This window comes from Hyaloscypha bicolor (genome assembly GCF_002865645.1).
Source record: "Hyaloscypha bicolor E unplaced genomic scaffold K444scaffold_17, whole genome shotgun sequence".
NCBI lineage: Eukaryota > Fungi > Ascomycota > Leotiomycetes > Helotiales > Hyaloscyphaceae > Hyaloscypha > Hyaloscypha bicolor.
Window position 1 is genome coordinate 1,599,112 of NW_020194519.1, and position 17,052 is coordinate 1,616,163.

Below are 17,052 nucleotides of genomic sequence, written 5' to 3' on the forward strand. Positions count from 1 at the left end.
ATTTCTGCACACGCCGCTTCGTAGAGTGTGGAGAGGCCGCCTGTGGCATGCATGGATCCAAGGCGAAGAATGCCATTCTCAGCTACGGTTGGCCCGAACCCCTGCAGGGCGGTGAAAGAGTCTCACTGCTGGCGTCTGCATTTGGATCTGGGCCAAACTTATTGATACCTGGAGTCACTGCCAGCCCACATTCCAGATTGGATCAATTCCACGGCTGCGTGGGTTTTTGGGTCAAGTGCTCTCGAAAGTGTTGGGCGTTGCGTGGCCGCTACTTCAGATGATTGCTCGTTGATGGGGTCAGGGGAATCGGACGAGGCAACCACCTGTCTGATTCTGGCATTCAGCCACTATGTGCGGCAATGCATTCCATCGCTCGCATTTCGTCAAAGACGCTTTTTTAATTAAATTTCCTTGGAGCTCTATAGTTTATAAATACCTCGGATTGAAGGTTTAACAAAACCCAATTACTTGTTGGTAAGATCTCGCATGAGACCTGAAAGTATCTCGAGGTGGCGGAGAAGGCGGGCACAGAAACTTTTAGCCGCAGTTTCAGCTCTTGCGCCCTCAACATCGCTGGCCAGTGATGTGACGGACGAGGCCAACGGACGAGCCCGCCATTGGGCAAAAGGAATGGCCGGAGCTGCGCGCCTTCAGCCGCGTTCGTTGGCATGGGCCGAGGTGAACAGGCTGACTGGATCGTGGGGATTATCCGATCCTAGCGCCATTTTCGGTGATCAGACCAGCCAAAATAGGCGCAGTCGAAGGGCCGATCCAGGGAAGAACCACGCGTAAATCCAGAATCTTCGAAATGGAGGTCCTGCCGTACTCAGGAATTCCACTTGTAATTTACGATCTTCGGGGTTGTACGGGGGAACGCATGAGCGTTCTTCTGCCGACAGGCATTCATGGTCTAGTCTGCGTGGCTGAGCGTTGCGCCGAGGTCTGGGACCTACAGATTGGAGGGCGACCAAAGATGTCGCTGCAATCATGTGTCCATCATCGTACCTGAACCAGGCCGTCTTTGGGATGCGGAGAGTCAAAAGTTGTGACAAGTTGGAGAGGGGCAGAGAAGTTTGATTCGCTGCTTGTCCGTTTGCTGCTTGGCCGAGAGAGGTGTAGTCAGGAACTTGCTCGAAACAAACGAATCACCCAGTTGGTGGGAACTTGGTTCAGGGGCTAGGGCCAATCGCGAGTCATTTTTGGGTGGTTGGCGACGAAGACGAAACACCCCTTTTCAAGAACATCGAAATTTTCGGGATAAACCGATCTGCCGAGTCACACACACCTTTCATTCTCTAGTATGCGAGTCTTTCGAGCCTGACTCGCGATGGACCAAAAGAGCTTCACTTGTTTCAATGTTCCTGGCAAATTCGATGTCCGAAGCTGGCACATTGAGATTTCGATCATCTAGTTCTAAGGGAATTGGCCACCTCGATATTGTGTTGCAAATCGAAATTGAAACCTTAGGCTTGAAAGAGGATCTCAATCTCCCATAACCTCCAAAATAGTCGATGAAAGGAGATTTTGAAAATACGAGAATACGAGAGAATATTCAGAGCGGTTCTCATTTGCGTCGATAACCAGTCTCGGCCCTAGCGCATCCATCCAAACATGGAGCCTTCCATTGGATTGGTCGTGGTACTTGTTATGACACCTCAGTGCTTCTCTAATCAACACTTTTGGTGCATAGTGGAAGCGGGGGTTCAGGCTGAGGTCTCCAACGAACAGACTCTAGATCATATCAGCAGTGAGATCTAGATCGAGGCGTTTTCAAGATTATATACCAAGCATGCTCTGGTTCCCATTTCATCCACAGCCTTTATTTTTGACACAAAGCTTGCTATATCTGTTACCATGGGGTCCAGAAAACAAGTTTGTTCCGCTCTTGAGCACCTCGGCCATGGCCAGCGTCACAGTGTCATATACATCATCTCCTTTGTATCTGAACGTCATCGGAATCACCAAATCCATTTCCTGTGAAATTTCTCTCAAGAGAGAATGTTGGACATGTGCATGAGCATTGATCAATCCCGGGATGACGATGTTCTATTCGAGGTCGACCACATGTACTTTCTTCTCCCCAATGTCTGTCACAGACGAGAGTCCAAAAATCTGGGCATTCGCTCCGACCACATGGATTATGTCGTTGATGGCATGAATAACGCCTTCGACGATGAATTTTTGGTCTTTGTTGACGGTGATGATGGTGCCATTAAAATCCACCGTCCAATTACCTGGTGGAGCATGTTCAGCCATGACCTGCTGGGCTATTTAGCAATGTACGAGGACGGGATGGATGGATAGCTCACGGTGTTCGGAAGAATTTGGTACAATGGTATGGAGAAGAGATTGGATGGAAGTTCAGAACCAAGGACGGCGTGGGCACGTTCGTGCATCCCATCTTGGGAAGGCACACGGCATGGTAGCTCCTTTCATCAAATTTCGATCACCACGTTTCTTCGGCAGCAGCAATTAACAGGAAATGGCGTGTACAATGAACCGTTGTTCGATGACTTCATGATACATTCGGATCGTCACCTTCATGGTTTCCCCTGAGCCAACATTTAGGCGAGCAGGGAAAGGGGTTGATCACGTGATCATTTTGAATCCTTTTCTCGTTAGGCGCCAGTTCTTTATTGTACCAATTCTATCCGGTAGCACTTTTGCTTTGGGATAGAATTCAGATCGAGGCCCACCATTGCTGTAAGAGCATACAGCCGCTTAGTGAGGGAGAAGGGGTGATGTGGTGACGGCGGGAGAGGTGCGGGTTAAGGGGTGCGGCGAGGAGTTTGACGGAGAGTGAGGAGGCGATTGTTGACGAGGGATTTGGAAAGGCATGGTGTATTGTTAAGACGACACATTTCATTGTGCGGAAGGACACTGGGTCACGGCCGAGCCGAAAGACCATCCGTGGAGCAATGTATGGGGAGGGATCTGATCTTGGCGGGGTTTTGAGTATCTGGGAGACTCAGCGAGAAATCCATCCTGGACTGGGTTCCCGGGCCTTTGGCCGGTAGGGTAGGGACTCTGATATTAGGCAAGCATACATACGCCTCGGGAAAGAGCAAGATTGAAGATTGGCGTAAGAGTCCATGAGAATAGAAGGATTCTCTTAAAGACCACAAACAGATCAGTCCGACCTCGTCGAATAAAGTGGATGGTCTTCGTTTCAGCATTCAGCTTGAATGCACGTTGAAGATGGCACAGCCGCGACCAACTTCAAATGCGAAAAGCAGTACGAAAAGACGAACCGGGCACTTGTGTGTGGATATGGTGGCAAGAGGACAAGCCGAAACGTCAAGCCAAACTGCGAGCCGAGGATAGAACACGGAGGAGATTATCAAGCGGTCAAGGCATTCGGGGGGATAGGTGGCCTGCTGCAGAGAAGCTGTTGTAATGATAGACAAACGGTTCATCTCTAGAGGATTTGAGAGCATGTAATCATATCCATAGTCACCTGAAATGTCGAATAACGTTTATATTGAAGCCGAGGAAAGGTAAAATTCGTGAACAATTCTGAGTCCAGAAAAGCTGTAGTGACTGAAACCCTTCTTCACGGTCGCCTTTGGTAGGAGAGTCACAAATTCGGACTTCTCTAATCTGACCCTAAAGTTATGTTGCAGTCCGTCGCCGCTTCCTGGTCCTGCGTCCTTTGATGGGCTCAGAGATTAGACTCTTGAAAACATCATCATATTGGCCGGTCAAGTTCTCGCGACCTAATTCATGTTAACGGTGATCTTTGGGACGAATAAATGGCAGGACATACAAAACCGACGAAAAGCGCAACGAAGTTGAGAAAAAAGCGTTTTTAACTCCTCATTTTCACACACGTGTTCATTATTTTCTTCGTCTGTCCATGTCATGGTCAGCGGAGAGTCGTGCTCCCGACAGAGAGTGCCGTATGCAACAGTCAGTCGTCGATACATAAACGCCGACTTTTCGAGCCGGGGCTGATGATCTGATGTAGGTCAGAATATTCCAATATCTAGAAATGGGAGCTGAGACTCACATGGCTTAGTGCCAGGCAGTTCAAGCCTAATTTGATCTCTGATCAGTCGATCACGGTACAGCAATAGCAATCTTAGCAAGCAAACGCCGGCAATAATTCGCGAATGATTGCTCGCGCCGACAATCTTCGGAAGATTATCAAGCTCAGAGAAGACGTGTTTCTCTGCTGGTTCGAGCCCTTCTGCGGCAAGTATTCGGATTTGGTCGTGAACAGTCTCCGAAACAAAATTTCCAGGGTCACTCTCTGCGTGACCAAGACGACCAAGAAGGTCATAGCTCCCATCTTGAAGGTTGAGAAAACCGTACGCAACAAAATTGCTCAAGCTTGCGATTCTTAGGGTGTTCCTCGAAAGATGTCGCTGCTCATGTCAGCCGTACCGTTTGAAGAGCGGTCAAGGAACGTACCAGTCTCGAAGCTCTTTCCCCCTTACAATAGCAGAACAAAAAGTCGTCTAGAAGACGTGTCATCCTTCCTGAGAGGCTGCCAGTTGACATTAGTAAGATGTCTCTTCCGAAAGTGTCAAAGTCGTCAATGTCTGGAAGTGAGCTTGGAATGATAACATAACGCTTTTCATCCATCTTAACGGAGGTTATGTAGATCCCGCGAATTTTCTTAAGGCTCTTCCAACAGCCTTTGGGCGAGACCGTGCATTGCATGACTTGGAGGCGAAGCTCTGCTGTGCTTCGGTCGCTCGTAGCCTCCGAGTTCAGCGAAAGTGTAACAGCTTGGGGATGGCCAACGAGCGACGTCAAAAAGGTTTGCAATCTTTCTTTTTTGGCGTCAAGACTGGGTCCGTGCAATTCTGGAAGAAAATGGTCAACTAATTGTTCGGAAATACCAAGAGATATCGGTGTACCTTTCACGCCTACATAGATATCTTGTATCCTCGTGCGCAAACATATCTGCTTAGCTATAACTGGATCATCAACTGTTCGTCTACATTGGTCGCAAACTTCTGTAGCAGAGCACTAGCAGAAGTTAGAATGTGCTGAGCTAGGGACACCGAGAAAACATCACTCACCGAAACTTTGCGCGATCGACAGAATGTACAAGCACCCCAATCTCTGACGAGCCTCACTTTCTCCTTCCCGGCTCTAGTAAAAGAGCTTCGTTTCCGTTTTGATGGTGACGGTTTTGGGTTGAGATCAAAGTTGACAATGAGATCTTTAAACGTCGGTGTGGGTCGAGAGGAAGGCATATTGAGGTTATCAACGTTGACTTTAGTGAGACGTTCATGTTCCTCATCAGTTGTCTGGCTTTTGGGGTGGTCGGACAGAGACGAAGGAAGTCGATAGGATGAATGAAGAGTCAGGACTTCAGGTGGTACACATAGAGCGGGATCGCCAATATGATCGGAATAATGGCACCCCACCACTGGACTTGCAGGCCCATCAAGCTGTGTATATCCAGAATTTATTTCACCCACATTTGAGCAGGTATAATCGAAGCATCTGGTTAAATTGTACTCGCCAAGTGCGTCCTGAGACATCGAGATAGGTTGCGCATCAGCATAATCCAGAAGTTGGCAGCCCATTCTTGAAGGGCCAAGTAGCCCAAGATGCTCATGGCCACATTCAGGCAGTGTGATATCCGAATACGTACTGTTCTGCGGAAGCAAATAAGCAGCGTCAGGTGATGGGGAGTTTGACCAGTGCCGCAATGAAGCATCCAGGGAGGAGGGAATCAGAACCTCGCTCCAATTGGGGCAAGTACTGGAGTCGGACTTGAAAGGAAGAAGCTCTTGTTCGATCTCTCTCCAAAAACCTTCGGCACCAGCTACCATTAAATTGTCCGTTGAAAGAGCATCACCTTCGAAGAAGCTCGGTAGGAACGTCGAGTTCGAACCGTCCCCAATGAGATGGTTCGGAAGGCTGGCATTTGCGAAAAGTGTATTTGCCATCAGTTCCACGGCAGGCTCCAATAATGTGCTGACTGGAGTGTAGTTCCTGTTTGCTGGGCTGTCGCTTTGCGGCCGTCTGTTGAATTCATTTAGGTTCATGTCGAATGAGAGCCTCAAAAAATTAGGCTCCAGCTCCATAGTCTCATCGATTGTGGAGGCCACATTCGCTGACTGTTGTACGGGGTCGATGCGGAGACTGACGTGATCAAGCAGTGCGGAGGTTAAGGTTGGACAAACAGCAAGTCAAGTCTCGTGCTTGATACACTTATATTACGAGAATCGATGAAATGTCCATGCTGAAGAATGTTCTTGGCTTGAAGCTCAAAATGGACTTCGGTGTCAAGCTCAGACAAGGATGCTGCGCCACCACATTCACATTGGCCAGCCTTTGCTGAAGCAGCCACTTCGTGATTCCTCCCCGAACACGCACAGGTAGGTGCGACGACGAGGAAGACATTACTGTGGGCCCAACTCTGGGCACACAGAGCAGGTGAAGATGAGTGCGAGACAGATGACTTGGGGTGATGAGAAGTTGAAGGAAAGAATCGGGGTTAAGGTTCCCGTTCGGGTCCTGAGAAATGCGCAGGCGCACGGGCCGACGCGTACATCTGATCATAGAGCATCTGTGCATAACTATCCACGCCCATCTTCATACCTGGAATGATACTCCTTCACACCGGGCCAGCTAATAAACAAGCTCAAGCCTCTGATGATTCGACCTTTTCTTCTCAACCTGGCAGAACTTCCTCTCTAGAGCGTCACCTCATTGCTTGTTCTCTTAAGCTCCGAGCACAGGAGGCTTGTTCGCCGGCACAAAGTCGACTTCGATATCTCGGCTGCCTTCAACCGGTTCCCAAAACTTGCGAAGGAGGTTCTCTCTACGTTAGTCGCCGCTAAATCAAAGCTTGCATCACATCAGGGGATGGAAGGGCCAAGTCACTTGAGATGGGTGCTTCGATTGACAGCCCCCAGAGGACGTTTTGAAGGCCGGCAAAAGCAGGACAAGTCTTGCTGACACTCAAATTCTGTGAGTTTCCTTACCTTACATTATTCTCTATCTTGGCCTTAGAGTCCGCGAAATCTTCCCTAGCATGATTTGTCCCCATGGGTTCCATTAGGTGGACGGGTAGGCTCCGCCTTCTAGCGTCTTCTCCACCCTGATCTACAGTAGTCAGGACAAAGGTCCGGAACACGAACACGATTTTCAGGTACACTTGGATTAGATCTGTTGTCATGCAAGATCATGTAGAGGTCTGTGATAATGGAAGAGCATCTTGCTGATTGATATTACAAGATTCTCTGCCGCATGCGTACCTGAACAATGATCGACCTCTTGAAGTTTTCAAGATGTTATTGATTTCCAACTTTAATCTGCGAATCTGTGATAAAACTTACTACTTGCTTTCTCTCCCTCTCCTTCGTCACTCTAGACTCGCTAGTATAGGCAGCAGTTATTATGGTAAAAGGGTGAGATCAGGGCTTTTTGCTGCATCTCGTCGACTAAGGGTCGGAACAAAGTGGTCAAACTGGAAAATTGATCATGCTAGCTCTGCAGTCCCACTCCGTCTGGAATACTTGAAAGTCTTTCGCGTTCAGTAGGAGAATGCAGTTCAACCGAAGCAACCGATCCCCACGGACGATATGCCGAGGGTCCTGTATCTCGACTAGGGGTAGTCTCCAACTCATGTCTTCTCACGTGACCTTCTTCCAGTTCTTTTACACGTTTCCGTAGTTCTTCCATCCCCCCCTCCAAGCTTGAGATTACGAGCGAGTTATCCTCCACTGTTGGCGGAGCCTGTACCAATGGGGTCTCCCCCAACCTCCTCAACAAGGGCCGCCATTTGTAGATCCAGAGAATGAGGGCAAGAATCATAATTATTGCCAGTATGCTGCCTACCACTATCACTCCAATTTCAGTACCTGTCCTAGAAGTACCAGGTGAACATTTGACAGGGCCTGAAGAGTCAATTGGTCTCAAGTCTGAGCTCAAGTCATTCCCCGGGACAACAGGTGCGAGCTGGAACTGCTGTTTGGGATAATCGACCGTTAGGTATAACTGAATATTCTATTAAAAGGGAATTCTTGATTCTTTGGAAATGAGAGACTTTCCTGAGAGAGAAAAACTTTTCCAAGGGTTGCCGTATTTTGTGGAGCCTTCAGGTCGAAGATGTTCACAGTTGTGACGTTGTTGTTTAAAACTCGTTGACCATTTGAGTCAATTCCTCGCAGCGGCCCTGCCATTTCGTAGGCAGGAATCTCAACTTCGAGGCCATCTTGCAGGGTGAAAATCAGAGAGCCATTGAAAGGGTTGTTGTAGTTGAGACCAGGCTCCACGACATATAAGTCGGGTGGGACCATGGTGGTATCGTTGATCCAATTGGTAGCTCTCTGAAATCCTTCCAGTTCATTGGGCGGAAGCCGAAATAGATTATCGTACCTGTGTATGTCAATATTCATTGCAAGATGTTCGCTATGCTGTAGAAGGATGCTCACGGTTCAATACAAGATGGCATAAGTGTTCCATCAGAAAGAAGCTGAACATCAGTAGTGACTCCAGGACGTCGTAGAGTGAGCTGCGTAACAATGACCTCGAGAGAACAGACCCTACTACCAGCAAGCGTAGTATTACTCATTGAGTAATTGTTGAACGGGCCGTTGATGAGAGCAGCATCATAGCCTCCAAACACAATATGTCCATCACGTGGTGTTGAGATGGACTGGCTGCCTGCGAAAAGTCCGAAGCTCAGTGATACTAACTTTCCAGCAAAAACAAGTGAATGCAGCAGAACTGAGTTATTGGCAAGTCCTAGTTGGTTTGCATTGAGATTCTGACCTTGCAACGCTATTGCTATTAGGAAATGTTGAAGCGATGCGGAGGCAAATTGAATAGTTGCGTTTACTGCTCCCCCAAAGGAGGGGTTAAATGAGTCCCACTCAGGGTCGGAAGATAGGGACTGTACAGAAACGTTGCTGTAGGAGGAAGTGGACACGTCAAAATTGAAAGTTCCTCCTCGACGTGAGATGCATTGGGCAAAGTTGCTGGTATGATCTGCGATGCAAATTTCGGTCTCGGTAATGACAGTGTTGTTGACCACCTGCCCAGCGAATAAGCACTGTAATGTCCCAGGAAAATTGAGGGATTTGAGAGCCTCAAAGCGCTCTCTTGCACCCATAACACGGGAACAAAGAGTTTATGATGACTCCTAAACCAGCTCACAGGGTCTCGGGGCTTATTGGAGAGAACCGCAGACTAGTATGAGAACAAGCCTTACTAAAGACGGGACTGCACATAATTGTTGGCTTGCAATGCTGAGTTTGACTCCCCACGACTCGACGCCACTTGGGAAATTTAAACTCGGTGCGATGGTGCAATTAGCAAGAGGGATGCGGAATGGTTTCGGCGAAGTGTCAACGCAGTCTGCAGTCACAAACGTATGATGACTGATAATGAGCCTGAACAACACAAATATAAAGAGCTGCGAGAAACTCATCGTCAATACTTGATGATCGTTAACGAAATGGGTCAGAGCCTTGTCGTTAGAGATCCAAAAATCTGGGGAAGACTTCACTTTTTAGGCTCCTTGCTCTCTGAATCACGGAAGGAGCCTCGTCTGAAAAACGGCCCACAGCCCCGACGCCTGGAAATATTCTATCCACTAATTGAAGAACAGCCTTACATTTTACGAACTGGCTTCCTCCAAAGCATGCAACAGGAGGTCCCGCTTCACGACGACTGGTTGAAAGGTGGCCGGTGATAGCGAAGTCATGTAGTGCAACCAATGTGAGGGGAAGCCTGGGCACCGCGGTGAGTTTGATTCGCCCGAAGGGAGCGGGACATGGGCAAACGTCAAGCCACAAATCCTTCGGCCGGGCACAAATATTGAAGGCTTCATTTCACATCACATCAAGCTTTGGAAGAGTCTGGAACCTTGTCTCTTTCCCAGGTCTCTGCTATGAAGTGTGCGCCACGACGCGAGGCAACATGGCTAGTGTCTTGAGCAGACTACAGTAGAAGGCTTATGATTGACATTAATACCGTGTGTCACGTGCTGCGTACAGGCATATATATAGCTTCTTCACCGCCATTAGGGCACTATCATTCCTTACATATTTACACAAACACACCCACATTCCACTTCCACAGCTTGTCCAGGCCGTGACACCGTGTGACCACTAATCATTGAAAAATCATAAACAGCGATATGCGAAACTGCTTTTCCAGCCCGATTTTTAAGCGAGGAGCACTAAAACGCGGGGGTTTATGTTTCGATTTTTTTTTCGATTTTTTTTTTATGGATATTCACGCAACTGCTATATTACTTTCTAATATTTTACTTTTAGATATGAACTTCTTATGTCGAGAATACGTTAAGTATATTTATATTTAGCTGTGAAATATTTTTATACCTTTCTTAATAAAGGTCTTCTTTTAAATAAAAACATAAAATAATACTTTAGGAATATACTCCTTATAATATGTATTAAATTCCAGGTTGTTCAATCAGGTAATTATAGAGTAATTCGAGGATTAATAAAATTTAAATAACTAGTAATTCTACAAAAACACGTTTTAGTGCTTCGAGCTGAAAAATCAGGCTGGAAAGGAAGTTTCGCATATTGCCATGTTCAATTGAGAGACCCTCGAATTACTTACTCCCAAGCCCAAAATACCATGCTCCCCCAATAGCCATGCTCACAACCCAGAATCAATCTGATCCACAACCTCTTTACCCGTGAAAGTTGCCCAATCTCTGCACGTCTGCGCCATGATGCTTGGGATCTGCAACTTGGCAATATCATCAGGCCTTTCCAACACAGTGACGTATAGACCTCCAGAAACATGCCATGCAATATGGCAATGCAGTGGCCACGCACCAGGATTATCGGCCGTAATCTGTAATACAAGGAAGCCGCCCGCGGGCACGATCTGCACATCTCTGCGCTGAGGATTCGAAGGGTTAACGACCGTGCCATCCCAAGTGCCAGTCCCGACATTCTCAACGAACATGTTGTGGCCGTGCAAATGGATAGGATGTGCGGCAAACCCGGGGTTCGTAATGTGGATCCGGATGCTGGAGTTGGAGCCAAAATTGTAGACGTTCCATTGCGGACTATCGGGGTACGAATTGTTGCCAAGGTTGGAAAGGAGGAGGATTGGCTGGTTGTAGTTTGCTCGGAAAGAGCTCTTGTTCATCGTCCAGAGAAAGTTTCCTGACGCGTTCTGGCCAAATTCGATATCGATGTTCTGGGTTACGGGTGGAGCTGGATCTGGGGTGATGGGGAACCAGGGTACGGTTTCTGTGAGCGGGTCCTGCAAAGCCGTCAGTTAGATTGAGAGGGGGGATGAGATGTGAGGAACTTACGTTTGCACATTGGCCCGTGACTGAAGCCGTCCATGCTGGCCAAGCAGTAGTATTGGGTGTACCTAGTGCTACTGCGGCATGGTTGTAGTAGACAATGGCGACTGCATCTGGCTGGCTGGTGAGTGAACAGCCCCCCCCGGCGATCGATGAACGCATTGCGTATGATCCAGTTGCCCCCGGAATGCCTGTAACCAAGACATCGGTGCGTTGGCCAATTCCCAGTGTGACGACTGAGAATATTCAGAATTGAGATTTAATTGCTTGGGAACAGAGACAAACCTTGAGTAGTATATGGAACTATTGGGACGAAGTCATTGGCAATGACGGTCAGATTGTGACCATCGATACTAAATTTCTGCATTCCCTCTGCACCAGCGTTTATCAAGCGTAAACGATGTACTTTCCCGGGAGTAAACCTGAAGTTGGTGATGCCCGCATTGTTGCTGCACGGCGTTGTATCACCAGCAGCGACATTAGAGCAGTTGAAATTATTTCTTCCCTGGATCAGATTGTTGTCGGATAGAGGAGCCTATAAAATATCAGCTGAATTGCTGCTATCAGGGCCATATGAAATCTGGGTTTAGAAGATGGTCGAGCTGCGTCTATATTCAACGTGCAAAAGGGGAGGAGGTTCGTACGTACAACTTTGGACCCGTCTGTTCCTACGACATCTGCAACAATAGAAAGGTAATCTCGGTGGAAATAATCTGTCAACATGATTGGACCTATATCTGTAGGAACAATCAGCGTTCGACCTACTAGGCTTCGAAAACCATCGACCTACCGATGTCATACGGGACATTCGTTGGGCCGTGGATGATCATTGGGCCGATGAGCCCTCCAGCGTACCTAGGATACATTAGATCTGAAGTTTGGAGCGAGGAAACATTGGAAAATGGAAATAAGATGGCAACCACTTACTGGGCAGAGTAATGGGAATGATACCAACTTGTTCCATATAGGTCGGCGATAAAAGAGTAGGTGAAGCTCCCTCCGGGAGGGATGGGGCACTGCTGAACCCCAGGAACACCATCCATCCATCTGCAAATACAATGAGCACCAATGACTATCTTTCTCTCAGCTGAAACAACTCACTGGGACAGTTTCTGCAGAATGCCATGCCAATGAAGTGCCACGCCCTCGTCGGGTGCGGTGATCTGATTATGAACTGTAACCTGAATGGTGTCTCCCCTGAAATATGTCAATACTCGGCTAAAATCACTAGCAGGAAGCAACTACCAATTTGCCTCGATCAAAGGACCTGGAAATTGTCCATTTATCAGGAGAACGTTTTTGAGATAGCCGTCGGGAGCTTTTCTCTCTCTCTGGATGGTGAAGTCATAGGCTCGAATCACACTGAAAAAAATAGATCAGAAAGGCGCAAACTGGGTTGGAACAGTGCATACCCAGTATTTGGCGGATCTGGAGAAATGTCAGTAAACAATAAGATATCACGTGACTCAAGAGCGAGGACGCTCACCAGCTGCGCTCAAATTAGAAATTGATCTATTGTTAAAACTTTCTGGGTAGTAAGTAACTTACTATATGGGTTTGTATTGCTCGCAGTTTTCGCTCCCCATGGGAAGCCTAGCGGTAGGGGCTGAGATATCATTAGAAACTGCACACTATTTGAAATAGTCGGGGAGATGTGCGAAAACCAGAAATAATGCTCACAGTAATTGGGCTAGTAGTGAGAAGGTAATCCACTGGAAGTTCGGGATAATCCGCTATGAAGAAACTCCTGTTAGTGACAGTAGTTGTGATGACAGAGGCTCCAGGGGTACCAACTTTGTGCATAAACGAATGAGCTAAAGAGCAGCGCAGCAATACCGCTGAACCTCATGTTGAACGCAAGTGTATCGGCCAACGGAGCGAATGTGTATCGAGAGTGTCCCAGATAATTTGGAATCACTTTGGATGAAATGCAAGGTGACAACCCAGCTTTCTTTATATCATCGACCCTGGGACACGAGAACCCTTGGGCTCACTCCTCACTCAGGTCAGCTATGGAATGCTCGGAGATTGGACTCAGAAGAGGCCTTGCGTGGTAGCACATACGGGAAGCGAACTCTATGACATGGTAAGGATAGAAAGCCATAGCCTCACATGTCGTGTTAGTTGAACAGAGGCTGAACCAGGAGAGGACATGGGTATCTTGAAGCAACATAATTAGAGCAAAACCAGACAAATGCGGGCGCATGCGCAGAACCAAACTATTGAATACTATTGTGGAGTGATGGCAAGGCTTGAATGGAAACAAGAGCTGTGTTGCCAGGCACTTTGCATTGAATGACCGAAAAGCTTTAGGTCGGAGGTATTACTAGCTCGTTGACTCGTTAATACGAGCTGCAATCAGCATAAGCATCAACCCCCTGGCTCTTCTTCGGATCTATGTGAAGCCCATGGTCGGAGAAGTTGGAAGTTATGACTGGGTTATGGAACTGCAGAAAGTGTGGGGGTGGCTTGTGAACTAATATATGCAATGCGGTTGCTCCTGGCTCTTGACCAGGCAGATTATGTGATATATGGGATTGTGCAGTGATTAGATTTGGTTATATTTGTCGAAAGAAGTCCGAAAAGGTATGTGCCACACCGCTAGGCTCCTATGAGCATGCTGTGGTCGAGCAGGTCACAGTGCGGCTGCACAGACTTTTCAAACGCCGATTGCTTGCTAAAACCCCCAGTGAGCAGGAGCGGTATGCTACTGATAATCTTCAGCTTGGAAGATAAAAATAACTAGCTTATATGCAACAACTTGGACACGCCAAAGCTTAAACACGAGCCGCATGACACGCCGAAGCTTAAACACGTGCCGCAAGCCCACGCCTCAATGTTTTCGCGTTTCAGCCACTGCTCTGTCACGAGCGAATCCTTTACAGCATCGGCTATACTTTCGTGCTCTTATTGTACCACAGAAAGGATTCAAGAGTTCTATTCGCGATGATTTGCATTGGGTAACTTTATTCGTCCCAAAAAAGGTATCGTTCACACACGACGTTCCGGTTGAATGATGACGACACCAGCTCAACAAGAGACGGGCTGGCCACTCAGCCTTACCTGAAGTCAACGGTTGGGGACTACCCGGAGATAAGGATCTCCTGGATGGCGGTGCATCTGGATCGACCTAGCCACAACAGTAAGCTTTTTCCCACGCCACGGGGCGTTTTATGATTCGGGGACCAGCGCATAGAACACCTCATATTGCCCAGCCATTCGGGGGTTTGAAGAGTCGCTGCAACGTACTCTCCCCCCCCCCCTACAACGTCTCTGCCCGATTAAATGTAGCGAGACCGGGGGCGGGAAAGAGTGTTTAAACCAATTATGGTGATTTTCTGGCCTGTGCCACCCTAGAACCCCCCTGTCTCGCTACGGAGGTACAGCGGGTAAGTAACGAGCCCAGTCTCACTAATCCGTGCGTTCAGGCCATTTTAGTAATATTTCAAAATTTCAAACCTTCAAATTCTTAAGAATTAATTCATGAAATCATACTTTAGTTACTTTACTTTTCAGGCGCCAGACATCAAGTCGTACTTATTTGTTATCGTCTTATAATCATTAAGTGATTTCGTAGACTTTGGTTTTGGCAAGCCTATCCCTTCGTCCGGTGAGACATAGTCCACGCTAGTAAGGGGGCCTGGCTCAGGGCGAAAAGGCGATGGATGACTAATAAGTTTTTAAGCAAAGGTACGACTTTACAGTCTGAGCCAGGCCCCCTTACTAGCGTGGACTATGTCTCACCGGACGAAGGGATAAGCGAATTCGTGATGCCTGAATCTGCCTGAAAAATGCCCTGTACGCACAGACTAGTGAGATTGGGCTCTAAAGTAATAGCGCTAGCAGGGGTCCAAACTTTTCAACCTTGTAACGCAACAACATTAACAGATAAAAATGTAAAAAAATTACACTAATATATTCACCAAATCTTAGGGAGTATTCCAGTATTTTAAAAATGATATTTGGTCAGGTATAGCAAGAGTTGTGTGGTGTTGAAATCGTGTGTTCGCGGCGACCCCCTGTCAAAACATTACTTTACTTGACCGCCGTACCTCTGTACAGTACAGTTAATCGGGCAGAGACGTTGTAATTAAACATAACAGTGGGTCAAAGTGCAGGAGTTTTTTTGTATGGCAACTGGACCGTGCCAGGCTGGTTTTGCGGGGACCCACTATTACACTTATTTAGGGGGGGAGGTAGTGGAGGGAGTCTTCAGACTCCCCTGATCGACAAGGGGAGGTGGTCGGGAGGCCACAGCTGACTGGCGTCGACTTTCGGGTACTTGGGGCTACAACGTAAACTACGTAAGGGAACGCTTCCGAACCCGCCACCTTTACTGGTACTGTACTCGTTACTCTCCCCCCCCCTAAATAAATGTAATAGTGGGTCCCCGCAAAACCAGCCTGGCACGGTCCAGTTGCCATACCAAAAAACCCCTGCACTTGGACCCACTGTTACATTTAATTAGGGGGGGGGGAGAGTACCGAGTTACCGCCCTGCCCCTGCCAGGCGGCTGGAAAAGCGGACCACCTCCAACGCCCAGCACCAATCCCCACAAATACCGAGACAATTATACGAAGTATGGCGCAACAAAACTTCCCTAGGCTACGGCTTACATGACACTAACCAACACAAATCGTTTCCGCGTCGATCATTCGAGTCTCACTTTGCGGAGAAGAAAACTCAGCGGCCTGATCGGTCCCGGCTTGTAAATTTACCCGCTGCTCAGACTTAACACCATCCCAGCGTTGGGTACGGCTTGATCGGAACAAGTTGTAGGACGCGAGACAACAAGGTGGATCCCGAAGAGGCCCAGGCATTCACTTCTTTCCTCAGGGGCCACGCTTTGCGGTACAGTCTCAGCTTACATTTGGGAAGAAACTTCATGTACCTTGGTACTTATTAGTCATTCTTCCCCACGTAGATGTCATGCTCAAGGCTTCAGCCCAACAAGACCAAGAATGCATTCAAGAGGACGGCCATTATTGAGCTGGGGACGACACGAATCCTCCGATATTCAGGGTCATCAAGGTAATCAAAAGTGATTCGTGGCACCAACGGCTTCGACAGCGGAGGCTAGATAAACGCCGCTGCAGATAATATCGATTAGTTATCCCTGCAATATTCAGCGAAACCATGGCAAACTCTCGGAAGCGCCGTGATATTTCAGGCTTATTCTTCAGTATCAGCCTCTACCGAGTGCTTGACCGCAGCATCGCGAGCTTCGGGGAGGTAAACACCGTCAACACTTAACCATGCGGTCCATAAAAATGTGGGAACATAACACGGGAGCCTCGCTATTGGGTCCGGTTCTTCATACGGGTCCCTTTCAGGAAAAGGCACTATTTGAAAACCGCGTCATCTGACAATGCGTCTGGGCGTCAGCCTCTCTGTGTAACACTCTTGGCATATATGTCAGAACGTCCCCTGCGGCGAATGCTTCACCCGGCTTGTCTTACACGATACTGAACTTGGGTCTTTTAGGCGGCAAGGACGCTTCAACAACAATAGCTCTTGATTATTCATCATTCAAACTTAATCACGGTGGACCCCGGAGACGGGGAAGCAGGAAACGATTGAGTTGTGGGAACGGGCTGTAATTAGTTAGCACGGTTTTATCTTTTATTGAATCCAACCCTATGGAGCGGAGCTAGACTTGGACTTCCCGTCTATGGAGTGTCAGTTCTTGTCAGGTTCAAGCGGTGAAGTGATCGCTGCCTTGGGCTGGGATTGAAAGCGCGACATCGTTTCTGTGAGATTACACCGTCCTTAAGATCACAGATGCA

At 47.9% G+C, this 17,052-nt stretch overlaps 5 protein-coding genes across 5 annotated transcripts; 1 reads left to right on the forward strand and 4 right to left on the reverse strand.

Annotated features, from left to right (window-relative positions):
* Positions 1 to 384: 384 nt before the first annotated feature.
* On the forward strand, positions 385 to 890 carry K444DRAFT_210473 (uncharacterized protein). The gene has a single exon (XM_024871078.1). It carries the CDS (start codon positions 487 to 489, stop codon positions 790 to 792), a length of 306 nt encoding a protein of 101 aa, XP_024741893.1. The 5' UTR covers positions 385 to 486; the 3' UTR covers positions 793 to 890.
* Positions 891 to 2,470: 1,580 nt separating this feature from the next.
* K444DRAFT_210532 (uncharacterized protein) lies at positions 2,471 to 3,042 on the reverse strand. Its single transcript, XM_024871079.1, has 2 exons — positions 2,697 to 3,042; positions 2,471 to 2,609 (listed from the first exon to the last, which is right to left on the reverse strand). The coding sequence occupies exons 1-2, from the start codon at positions 2,906 to 2,908 to the stop codon at positions 2,516 to 2,518; spliced, it is 306 nt and encodes a 101-aa protein (XP_024741894.1). The 5' UTR covers positions 2,909 to 3,042; the 3' UTR covers positions 2,471 to 2,515.
* Positions 3,043 to 3,358: 316 nt separating this feature from the next.
* On the reverse strand, positions 3,359 to 6,416 carry K444DRAFT_608673 (uncharacterized protein). The gene is made up of 6 exons (XM_024879434.1): positions 5,031 to 6,416; positions 4,866 to 4,977; positions 4,414 to 4,811; positions 4,010 to 4,367; positions 3,767 to 3,958; positions 3,359 to 3,716 (listed from the first exon to the last, which is right to left on the reverse strand). The coding sequence occupies exons 1-6, from the start codon at positions 6,045 to 6,047 to the stop codon at positions 3,613 to 3,615; spliced, it is 2,181 nt and encodes a 726-aa protein (XP_024741895.1). The 5' UTR covers positions 6,048 to 6,416; the 3' UTR covers positions 3,359 to 3,612.
* Positions 6,417 to 7,306: 890 nt separating this feature from the next.
* Positions 7,307 to 9,422, reverse strand: K444DRAFT_554439 (uncharacterized protein). Its single transcript, XM_024876651.1, has 4 exons — positions 9,182 to 9,422; positions 8,403 to 9,004; positions 8,019 to 8,346; positions 7,307 to 7,965 (listed from the first exon to the last, which is right to left on the reverse strand). Exons 1-4 carry the CDS (start codon positions 9,398 to 9,400, stop codon positions 7,453 to 7,455), a joined length of 1,662 nt encoding a protein of 553 aa, XP_024741896.1. The 5' UTR covers positions 9,401 to 9,422; the 3' UTR covers positions 7,307 to 7,452.
* Positions 9,423 to 10,505: 1,083 nt separating this feature from the next.
* K444DRAFT_650586 (multicopper oxidase) lies at positions 10,506 to 13,115 on the reverse strand (the record flags this gene model as incomplete). Its single annotated transcript, XM_024885649.1, has 11 exons — positions 10,506 to 11,220; positions 11,273 to 11,502; positions 11,552 to 11,801; positions 11,915 to 12,003; positions 12,057 to 12,121; positions 12,194 to 12,313; positions 12,368 to 12,463; positions 12,512 to 12,628; positions 12,811 to 12,872; positions 12,947 to 12,999; positions 13,061 to 13,115. 11 exons carry the CDS (start codon positions 13,113 to 13,115, stop codon positions 10,603 to 10,605), a joined length of 1,755 nt encoding a protein of 584 aa, XP_024741897.1. The 3' UTR covers positions 10,506 to 10,602.
* Positions 13,116 to 17,052: the final 3,937 nt, after the last annotated feature.